General features: G+C 44.3%; 1 protein-coding gene across 10 annotated transcripts in view; it reads right to left on the bottom strand.

Moving 5' to 3' along the window:
• Positions 1-953: 953 nt before the first annotated feature.
• The window catches only part of LOC129837295 (DNA-binding protein SATB1-like), a 54,420-nt gene continuing 43,249 nt past the window's right edge, over positions 954-12,124 (bottom strand). For 8 of the 10 annotated variants that reach the window (XM_055903343.1, XM_055903340.1, XM_055903342.1 and 5 more), the window contains exons 12-14: positions 5,442-5,651; positions 5,200-5,241; positions 954-3,591 (exon numbers count right to left, since the gene is read on the bottom strand). In XM_055903343.1, coding sequence (XP_055759318.1) covers positions 2,998-3,591; positions 5,200-5,241; positions 5,442-5,651 — 846 coding nt within the window. In that variant the 3' untranslated portion in view covers positions 954-2,997. The remainder of the gene's footprint in view (positions 3,592-5,199; positions 5,242-5,441; positions 5,652-12,124) is intronic. The other 2 variants (XM_055903344.1, XM_055903346.1) reach the window with 1 other exon arrangement.

A 12,124-nucleotide genomic window follows, 5' to 3' on the forward strand; every position in this document is an offset into this window, starting at 1 on the left:
ATCTCTGCATGTATATTTCCCACCATAAAGCATGGAGGAGGTGCTTTGCTGGTGACACTGTCTGTGATTTATTTCGAATTCAAGGCACACTTAACCAGCATGGCTACCACAGTATTCTGCGATGATATGCCACCCCATCTGGTTTGGGCTTAGTGGGACTATCATTTGTTTTTCAATAGGACAATGACCAAACACACCTCCAGGCTATTTGACCAAGAAGGAGAGTGCTGGAGTGCTGCATCAGATGACCTGGCCTCCACAATCCCCCGACCTCAACCAAATTGAAATTAAATGTTCAGCTTTATGCTACATGTTATTGGTAACCATACATTATGTCAAAATACACATTTCTATGGTGATAAATGAGCCATTTGAATTGAATGTAATCTAATTTAATTCAATTCTACTTCTTTTAATTAAATTCAAATTCTGCATCAAGCAGGGTGTGGCCAATTCAAATTCAAGATTCAGATTGGAATTAAAGAGCCATTTGTAAAACAATTCAGATTTGATCCCAACCCTGGTATGTACACTTAGAAAAAAGGGTTCTTTGGCTGTCCCCTTAGGCAAACCCTTTTTGTTTCCAGGGAGAACCCTTTCGGGGTCCACGTAGAACCCTTTCGGGTTCCAAGTAGAACTCTCTATAGAAAGGGTCCTACATGGAACCCAAAAGGGTTTTCTACCTGGAACCAAAATGGTTCTACCTGGAACCAAAAAGGGTTCTTCAAAGGGTTCTCCTATGGGGACAGAACCATTTTAAGTTCTAAATAGCACCCTTTCTTCTAAAAGTGTACAGTGTATATTAAACTACTGTGACCATTTCCCCTTGAATTATAAATAACCTAAAGTGCTCAAGAACTCAAATCTCCGGTGATTGAAGCCCTTAGAATCCCCTTATGTGAATATGTGATTCAAGCATCTGTGCATTTCTCCTCCTTTGCTTCAAACACACACAATGTTACACTGGTCTTTATTTTGAAAAAGGAAAAAAAGAGCAAAACCTGGAGGGAATCCAGCCCAGACTGGCTGGCACATATCCGAGGGTGTTAACAGGTAAAGGTCATTTCTGTGTGGAGCAGACAGACACCTGATTTCACCTGGGGTTCAGGGAGAGGTCAGGGCACCTGTGCTGTTTTGACAAGTTAACTCCCTGTACAGGGCTTCGTTAGCACAGGAATTAACACCCCACTTGTATTTATTTTTCAGGTCTCACAGCTACTTCAGATTCTCAGGAGAGTATCAAGATAAAAGATGCAAGAGTGGAGCTCATGTACAGTGCTTTTCAAAGGTACTGGATATGCACATATTGTTAAAAGTGTTAAGTTTAGCATAGAAATAAAAAAAGGACAAACATAAATTGTGATACTTACAAGTATTACACTTTTTAGGATAAAAAATGTACTAATTTGACTGAAAAGTCGTTATATGTTGATACATACTGTTGAATATGGTAAGTGAAACCTTCTTCTATAGGTGCAAGTAGCATGGTCACATGAATGGCAAGAATCTGGGATACAATACAAACAGTTTAATTGTGTAATTAACAATAAAGAACCACTCCTAGTTAGACAATTTCTGCATAAAGAAACCGAGAAACACTTATAAAACAGTCAGTTGTAACAAAATAACTGGTGTTCTCATTGAAATAAACTCATAAAAAAGAAACACTTTTTTATACAGGATATTTATACAGGAACAGCTTGAATTGGATTGTTAACCAAAGGAAGACACATTGCAGACATCGATATTCACACAGATTGCATATGTTTTTCTCTCTAAGGTGTTCTATAGGTTAGTAATTTACCTAAGCTTATTTGCATGATAGTAAAAATTGCATACAACATTAATTGTGAAGCTTGTAGCATGAGTTGCTTGACATACAGCACTTTTATAGGCAACCTTTAAAGCACATTTTCCATTTAAAACGTTAAGACACTTTTTGTTTTTACTGCCCATCAAAATTACATTTATAAATAGAAAAGGATCATTGAAATAAAAAAAAGCGCTATGTAACAAACTTTCCAAAAAAGTAATTACATCAGAAACACTGCATGAACTGCAAATAAATAATGTAGAAGACAACAAAAAACAGAGTTTGTGATTCACATTTTTAAACTGTGTGTGGCTGATTCAAAAAGTTACAGTGACAAAGGTTTTGCAAAATAATCTAACCGGCAGTGCCATATAGTACAAGGCATTTATTGGCATAGTTTCTTTAAGACTGTATTTTTTTTATTTTTTTACAGTTAATATAATGTCTATATATATATTTATATTTCTTCCTAACAAATAATATGTAACGACTGAGCTATTCTCGGCGACGCACCTGGGGTGCGGTTTGCGTTCCAGAGTTTGAGTGATCCGTAATCACCGTCATGTTTTTCGCTTTTTCAAAGAATAACTAATTTGCCAGCAGGCTTCCAGACTTAGTACCTCATCATTAAGGCCTTGTCATCCACTTGGTCCTCGATTTAATATGCATTTGAAAAAATCCAGTTAACACCACATACGTAAACACCTATCAAAGTCCTATCAAACTCCATGGGGGCTTTTTATTATAGTATCAGTAGCTCAAAAAGAAAGGAAATCAGTGTAAAACAACAGACATTAAGTGCAGTCAGCAAATATCCACGGCAACATACTTAGAATAATTTTTTGTGCAGGTTATTTAAATGATGCATCAGTCTTTACAGTGAATAATACAAGTTTTACAAAATCAGAAAAAGCAATACTTATTCGTATTACTGTAGTCTGTGGAAATGGGGGGGTTCCAGTGTGAGAATGCTAGCGTTGCGTAGCCTTTCAGTCTGCATTGATATATAAATGCTACTCGTACGCATAGAGTCCAGACTCTGCATTGATAAAAACACTACTCTTTACTCTCGCAGCGGCCGCACTGCGCTAGCCAGACGATTACCCTTTAGCATTGCATTCAGTCTCTGTGTGTACAGCAGCACTACTCTTTCAGCACAGTGTTCAGACTGGGGGACGCTCTCTCTACTCCTTGGTCTCGTGGTCAGATTCTGAAAGGGCCTCGGCGCGGGCCAGGTGCTCCTCGATCTTGATGGAGAAGATGGTGCTGTTGGTCTGTGTGCTCTCTTCCAGCTCCTTCAGCAGCTCGGCACTACCCTCCCTGAAGTCCGACAGCTCCTCCTCGAAGGCCGGGCTGCTGCTACTGCTGTTGCTGTGTTCCTTGGGCGGCTTGGCCGGGTGGTTGACGTAGAAGCGCTGGTTCTGGAAGAACTTGATGATGGTGAGCTTGGGCAGGTCCAGCTGGGCCGACAGGGTGTGGATGGCCTCCTCGTCTGGGTACATCCCCACGTCCTGGATGAAGCTTTGCAGAATGCCTAGGGCCTCTTGGGAGATCTTGCCCCCGCCGGAGCGAGCCTTGGTGCCCCCACCGCCGCGGGCCTGGTCCTCTGTCTCTGCCGGGGAGGCGGTAGAGGGCTGGCGAGGGGGAAGCCGGGGGCCCATGGGTGGTTGCTGCTGCTGCTGCTGTTGCATGGGCTGCTGGGACAATGGAGGCTGGGAGGGGTGCTGGAGGGACATGGGGGGCTGGTGCTGCTGCTGTGACGGTTGATGGGTCTGAGACTGTAGTGGGAAAGGGGGGGGGGGACAAGAGACAGGATGTTATCAGTGAACACTTATCGGCGACTTAATAACGCCTTTAATTCAACTCAATTGAGTTGTGTAGAAAAATGGGCCCACTGTGTACAGATCAGGCGCTCGTCTGGAGGAATTCCATGTAATATCTTATTGAATGTAATCAGTCCTTGGGATTTTTTTTTCATGCGGAAATTGTGTCTTTCATTGTGTGGTAGAGGCACCAGTACTCACATACAAAACCTGCATGCACACACACACACACACGCATGCATGCAAACACGTACAAAGACACTGAGATGCCGGAAATTCACACGGAAACTGTCCATTCTGATTGGTACTGTCAAGCTTATCAGACCCCATTCAAATGATATTGCCAGACCGCGATAAACAAACTCAATGTGTGTACAATTCAAAACGCGATCGCCGCCGATTGCCATGGGTGTGAGAATGCTAACGATGGCTTTGCTTTGCCGTCAGTATCCCGCTAGTGTAAACACATGACACATCACTCCTAAAATGTCTCATTGTTTGAGTGGAGAGAGGGTTGAGTGGGCAACTCGTGCTCTCTATTGAACACGCAACAGTTTTTTCCCCCCTGAGTCAGACACACTCCAATTGGACATCAAAAAGAAAGGAGGACCAAGGCACTCTTCATATAATTAATTAAAATGCCTTTATTAGTATGGCATGTTCAATAGAAACAAAGTTTTTTTTTAAACCGACGCGTTTCGGCTGCATGGCCTTCGTCAGGGAGTTACCAATTGGAGTTTGGTAATGAAGTTTAGAAAACACAGCACTTTACAGATAGCTTATCAGCCAGCTGCACATCTTCACTCAAAGATCCCATTTTACACTACAACACACATTTAGGGAGCTTTAATAAGGGAAGGTTAGCCAATGAGTGCCGGCTTCTCTCCACATCTGTGCGTCACTGTTTTGCAACAGGTCTCTCTTGAGAACAAGCTTTTTAATCAGTCGACTGACCTGGGTTGACAGAGGTTCAACGCCAACACCAATAAGCACTATGAATTGCAAGTGTCAGTAGTTCCTCTATGCATTACAGTACTGAGACATTTTACTGGAAGCCAAATCATTTCTATTTCATTAGCGGTTAACTTTTCTGCGAAGTATCCCAAATTGGTCATTTCTTTTCACTTTTTTAATCTGATATTAGGCTTGATGAGAGAAATCTGATTCTGGTATTTCTACACTGGTGCTTTTATATGTTTCTGGCTAACAAAATAACTGATCAGCCATTCAGCTGCCACTATGTTTAATATAAGTATTTATGTTTATAATTCACAATTTTAAAAGTTTAACGTGAGTCTCAGGTTTTTGTGTTCATTTGCAAGCTGCCTTTTTAAAAAGAAAACTTAGATAAGTTACTTAAAAGTAAAAGTAACTTTAAAAGGTATTTCATTAAAAACAAACATTTTGACTGTTACTCTGTTTGTGATTAATAAAGCTAATTTGTAGAAATGTCCCATTACTGCTGGTTATTACGAACACCAGATAATTACAATGTAAACTAAGGGATAATACTGGTTGCTTATTTGAAATCACAACATAAATGATATAAATTCTCTCTCTCACCTGTAGTGGATCTGTGTGGGACATATACATCAGAGTTGGGTTCTGTGGGTACAGACATCAAAGTTGGTGTCTGTGCGTGTGTGTGTGTGTGTGTGTATCTCCTCTCATCTTCAATGGATGTGTATGCATGTCCACTGCACATAGGTACGTGTGTGTGTATGTGTGTGTGTACATGTCTATGTGTATTTATGCGCTTGTGTGCGGGCATGTATGTATTATTGTGCACGTCATTGCCTCCTCACCTGCATGGGGTCAGTGGACATGTGCATCATGTGCGGGGGCCGGTCGGCGTGGTGCTGCTGCTGGCCGGCCGTGCTCTCCTGTTCGTAGATGGCGTCACGCTCCGCCTGGGCCAAGCTCAGGAAGCGGCGGATCATGGACAGGTTCTCCCACAGTGTACGGTTCTCTGGGCTGGGGTCCTCCTTCCAGCGCAGAAGCTCACACAGCCAGCCCTTTACCGAAAGGAAACGAGAGAGAGGTTAAGCCTAACCCTCCACTTCAACTGCTGTACTCACACAGAAAGAAACCCTAACCAGTGGCGGAGAGTATACCCTTAGCTATACATTTTAGCCCATTCCTGTAACATGCCAATATAATACAATTCCAAAGGCAGCAGAAGTTCACATTCTGTGTCATTAGGTATGACAACATACACATGTATGTAGTATTCATAGTACGTAGCACAAGATGAAGGACCCATTTAACAGTTTACATGACACATTATACTCTAGCCCAGCAGAGGGCCATGAGAGGGAGGACTGTAGCTACACAATATGAATTTACACAGGGCATGTATCTGAGAAGCCACAGTCAAAGGCAGCTTGTGTGTGTGACTGTGTGGGTGCAGCTGAGCGGTACAGTACAGTAGAGACGGAGCCCGTCGATGGAGCTCTGTGATGAGGTCCTGTGACTCAGTTATACAGCGCTGGATGTGGAGGGAACTCAACTAGGCCGTGTGAGGGCAGGGGGGTGATCACCATGACAGAACTGAAGCAGAGGGTGAGAGAAAATAGTGTGAGATGAAGAGTAGAGAACAAGGGAGCCAGAGAAGGAGAGAGAGAGAGAGAGAGAGAGAGAGAGAGAGAGAGAGAGAGAGAGAGAGAGAGAGATAGAGAGAGATAGAGAGAGAGAGAGAGAGAGAGAGAGAGAGAGAGAGAGAGAGAGAGAGAGAGAGAGAGAGAGAGAGAGAGAGAGAGAGAGAGAGAGAGAGAGAGAGAGAGAGAGAGAGAGAGAGAGAAAGGAAGGAAGAGAGAGAGAAAGCAAGATAGAGAGAGAGAGAAGGGAAGAGAAACAGACAGAAAAATAGGGAATTTTAAATGACCGTGGCTAAAAGAGAGCTGTAACGGGTGAGAAGGCAGAAGGAGGGAGGGAAGGAGGGAAAGCAGCTTCATTTAGGGAGGGCGAAAATGTGAGTGTGTGTGTGAGAGAGAGAAAGAGAGAGAGGGAGGGGAGAGGGAGTTAAAGAGGAGAGAAGGGAGAGCGACTGAAGCTGTTCAGCCGGTAGTCTGTCCTGGCAGCGTGACAGAGCAGTACTGTAATCTCCCAGCCAGTGTGCGGCAGCACCTTTCATTTCCACAGGATTACACTGTGCTGGTCACACACACACACACACACACACACACACACACACACACACACGTACACACGACCACACACACACACACACACACACACACACACACACACACACACACACACACACACACAAACACATACAGGGGCAGAGCCACGCCACCACACTGCATGCAAGAGATAACTCAGCATTTCTGTTGTCCCCTGTTCCAACTCCTCCCCTAAGCCACATCAAACCCAGGAGGGTTTTGGAGAAAGCCGGGAGCAAGGGAGGGAGAAAGAGGGGGACAGAACAAGGAAGAGAGAGAGAGAGAAAGAAGGACAGGGAGAGAGAGAGTGAAAGAGAGAGAAAAAGAGAGAGAGAGGGGTAGAAGGGACCTAAAGACTGCGTGCCCACCTTGTTCTTCTGCCACGTTTATTGTTTCCTTTTTTAATTTGCATGCAGAGGGATTTGGACCGCGTTACCACTCTGATGTCTGTCGGTTTCCGCTGATTCGGTATTGAGGAACACCCCTCTTTTCGCCCCCACATGCCACCCCGCCTCTTCAGACAGAACTGAACCACACTACCAAGGCACGATGAAGTAATCCAACTCAAACACTCCCCAAACTAGCAGGATTAAACCCAAAGTACTAGTCAGTCAAACAAAAGGCCAACATGAACCCCATAGTAAGTCCTCACATAAATGAACTAGCTAGTTCAAAATAACAACAGTAAAAACAAGAGGTAAAGTCTTAATATGTTGTCACTATGCTATTCATATTTTGCTGAAAGCTCGTTGATAGAATGTTCTACGACTAAAGTAAAGGATGTTTGACGCATATAAGTTTACATTTTTTCGCAAAAACTGGTAAAATTATCACAAAAGTGTAGCTAATGTCAAAATGGCAGCTTCCCTTAGTTGTCCCCACACAAGTGGGCAGTCAGCGTTTTCCCTGGTTTAAAGAGCTGAAGTCGTGTTTGTGTTTGTCTAATTGCATTGCTTCCACAGGCCTGGCAGAAGCATTGAGGGGAGAAAGAGAGGTGGGAGAGCTGGTCAGAGGAGGTGGCACTTGGCTCTCTTTCCAGCAAACTCAGGGGGAAAAAAACTTGGTTTCGGTCAAAAAAACGTGATGTGAAAACTTCATTTGGAGTGAGGATTTCTGTCTAATAATCACAATGACAATGTGACGTGGTGGAAAAATCTAAAATGGTGTTGCAGTTTACTGTAATATATATGACTTAAGCATTGTTTCAACTTCTATTTGAAATTGTGCAGACTTTCAAAGCTTTAGATAGACTGTGCAGAAATGTATAAGCTGCATCAATTGGTGTAATAGTTATTAGGTTGGCAGCACAATGCATGTTGTGTTACTGTGTTGAAACAGGCACTTACAATAAGAACCAAACATCTCTGTTGCTCTGTGTACTACGTCCATATTGTTCATTTCCCCCCTAACAACAGTGTTTGGATACGCTGTACTTACACTGCTCACCAATTCTGAACTACCTCGAACTCTCTCAGAGTTAGTGAAGAGCTCTCTATAAATAAAAATGTATTATTCATAATGATTAGCATGGAGAATGGAGCAGTGAGGAGAGTGACCACCCTGCCTGTTTTTTCGTCCAATCTGACCGTCAGCACACAGGCTGAGGGGGTGAAGAGGTGCAGAATGACAGAGTAGTAAACTCCTCAGCAGTAGGCCTCACACAGCCCAGCAGAGCTCCCATTGTATAGCACAGTATAAATAGCAACCAGGCACTCTGATTTATTTCGCTCCGAACACAATGGCTGAATTCTTGCGCAAGATTCACCCAACTATGCAGCGGCACACCGTACCATGTTTGTGTGTGTCTGCAGCAGTCACAAGCTGCCAATGAGAACATAGGCCTGCCTCTGTCAGGGAACAGCCCGGTATTCACGCCCACCCCTCTTCCCTTCACCTCCCACCCCTCTTCCCTTACCCTCCCTCCCTTCTCCCTCCACAACATGGATGCACATTACTGCATCAATAAACAACACCCTGCTGTGAAACCCTGTATGGAAAAGACAGAGATAGAGAGATAGAGAGGCCTGCCTCCACAGTCACACGGCAGGGCCAACACCTATCTCTAATCTCATTTGGTCATTATCAGCCCCATCAGTCCACCACCGAAAAATAAGCCGGCAGATGTCGACCAACTCTGATTCTCTTTTTGTTAGGTGGGGGGGGGGGGGGGGGGGGGGGGGGATTATAACACAATCAAATTGAATATGGTGCTTTATACAATAATTGTCTACTCTGAAACAAAAGCACATTTGACCTTGTAGAAAAAAACGTATTTTACGGGAGGGAGAAACAAAAAAAACTGTGACAGTTGGGAGAAAAATATTACGATCCATTGTTGTGGCTGGACTTGTGGAACTTGTCAGAGGAGGGATTGAGAGCTGCAGAAAGCTGCAGAGAGCCAGCCAAACTCATATCTCTGTGTCCGAGAGGGAGAGTGAAATAAAAAGTAGGAGAGACAAAGCATTATTGTCTTTCCCTCCTTGAACCTGGCATAGGGCCCAGCTCCACTAGCAGACAATGCTATGCAGATAAATGCAGCTGATAACACGGTATGTTCAAACCTGTTTCTCCTCTGCAAGCGTGTGCACCTTAGAGCGCGTTCACCCCACACAGTTACGTGCACTGGGTTGTAAATACGGCACCATGCCCATCTGTTGACGGGAAATGCCGACCTGCTTGATGCTCGGCATATGTGAATCTCCCGCAACAATGAGCAAAAATTGACTGTGGAAAACAGACCCAATGTTTTGTGTGTGTGAGGAAATCTTAATATGCAAATAAGGCAGGTCCGAGCGCCTATTCAAATAGTCTTTGGCGTGGAGAGAAGAGAGGGGTGGGAACGAGGAGGAAATGGGGTCGAGGCCCTTAACTCAACCATTCTTCCCTGGGAGAATTGGAGGTCTAGCTACCATGTGGCCAACCTGAAAAATCCTACACTCTTAGCATGCATTCACAGTGCTGACTAGAGTTGGGATTCCTTCTACCCGTCTCACTCATTCCGTAATAAAACATTGAGTAAAGATTTTGAAGCAAATAAGTAGAGTAAGTAGTACAAATAAGTCAAATCAAATCAAATAGTGTTTGTCACATGCGCCGAGTTTAAAAATAATAATAAAATAAAATAGTAACACAAGGAATAAAATAAAATACACAAGAATGAAGCTATATACAGGAAGTAGCAGTACCAGATTACTGTGGAGCTATATACAGGAAGTAGCAGTACCAGATCACTGTGGAGCTATATACAGGAAGTAGCAGTACCAGATCACTGTGGAGCTATATACAGGAAGTAGCAGTACCAGATCAATGTGGAGCTATATACAGGAAGTAGCAGTACCAGATCACTGTGGAGCTATATACAGGAAGTAGCAGTACCAGATTACTGTGGAGCTATATACAGGAAGTAGCAGTACCAGATCAATGTGCAGAGGTACGAGGTACTTGAGGTAGATATGTACAGGTAAAGTGACTCGGCATCAGGATAGATAATAATAAGGTATTTGAGGTAGATATGTACATGAAGGCAGGGTAAAGTGACTAGGCATCAGGATAGACAATAATAAGGTATTTGAGGTAGATATGTACATGAAGGCAGGGTAAAGTGACTAGGCATCAGGATAGATAATAATAATACTAAAATAAAGAACAGAGTAGCAGCACCATATGATGAGTATAAAAGTGTGTGTGTGTGTAATGTGTATGTATGTGTGTTTGTGTATCGGAATGTGTGTATTTGTTATGTGTGTGTGTGTGTGTGTACGTATGTAGTGTACGTGAAAGTGTGTGGGTTTTGTGTGGGAGTGTCAATGTAGGGTGTATATATCGTCTAGTGAGTGTGCGTAGGGTCAGTGCAGATAGAGTCAGTGCAGATAGTTCAAGAACCATTCATTGACTATTTAGCAGTCTTGCTATTTAGCAGTCTTTGGCTTGGGGGTAGATGCTGTCTTAGAGCCTGGCTGTGGCTTGGGTGGCTGGAGTCTTTGGCAGTTTTTCGGGCCTTCCTCTGACACCGCCTGATATAGAGGTCATGGATTGCAGGGAGCTCGGACCCAGTGATGAACTGGGCTGTCCGCACCACCCTCTGTAGGGCATAGCGGTCAAGGGCGGTGCATTTGCCATACCAGGCGGTGATGCAGCCAGTCGGTGATCAGGCCTTCCACCATCGTGTTGTCAGAAAACTTGATGATGGTGTTGGAGTTGTGCATGGCCATGCAGTCATAGGTGAACAGGGAGTACAGGAGGGGACTAAGCACGTACACCTGAGGATCCCCCGTATTGAGGGTCAGCGTGGCAGAGGTGTTGTTGCCTACCCTCATCACCTGGGGCCGGCCCATCAGGAAGTCCAGGATCCAGTTGCAGAGGGAGGGGTTCATTCTCTGGGTCCGTAGCTTGGTGATGAGCTTGGAGGGGACTATAGTGTTGAACGCTGAGCTGTAGTCTATGAAGAGCATTCTCACATAGCTATTTCCCCTCTTGTCCAGGTGGGAGAGGGCAGTGTGAAGTGCCATTGAGATTGTGTCATCTGTGGACCTTTTGGGGCGATATGTGAATTGGAGTGGGTGTAGGGTGTCTGGGATGATGGTGTTGATGTGTGTCATGACTAGTCTTTCAAAGCACTTCATAACTACAGATGTGAGTGTGACAGGACAATCGTCATTTAGGCAGGTTACCTTGGAGCTCTCGGGAAAAGGGACAATGGTGGTCAGTTTGAAACATGTTGGGATTACAGACTGGGACAAGGAGAGATTAGAAATGTCAGTGAAGACACTTGCCAGCTGGTCTGCGCATGCTTTGAGAATGCGCCCTGGTGTTCTGTCTGGCCCGGCGGCCTTGTGATTGTTAACCTGTTTAAACGTTTTTCTCACATCGGCCACGGAGAGAGAGATCACACAGTCATCCGGAAAAACAGCAACTTTCACGCAAGGCACAGTGTTATATTCCTCGAAGCGAGCATAAAAGGCATTTAGCTTGTTTGGGAGTTCTGCATCGCTGGGCAACTCATGGCTGCGTTTCCTTTTGCAATCCATTATCGTCTGCAAGCCCTGCCACATACAACGAGCATCGGAGCCGGTGTAATAGGATTCCACCTTCCTCCTATATTGTCCTTTTGCATGTTCGATGTCTCATCGGAGGTCGTAGCAGGCTTTCTTGCATGCGTCCATGTCCGTGTCCCGTTTCTTGTAAGCGGTAGCTCTAGCCCAGTAGGTAATGCCTTGTTTTTGCTTTGGGTATGTTCTTATAGTAACTGTGGGGATGACATCGTCTACAGTGCCTTCGGAAAGTATTCCCTTGACTTTTTCCACATTTTGTTACATTACAGCCTT

This window comes from Salvelinus fontinalis, chromosome 38, assembly GCF_029448725.1.
Source record: "Salvelinus fontinalis isolate EN_2023a chromosome 38, ASM2944872v1, whole genome shotgun sequence".
NCBI lineage: Eukaryota > Metazoa > Chordata > Actinopteri > Salmoniformes > Salmonidae > Salvelinus > Salvelinus fontinalis.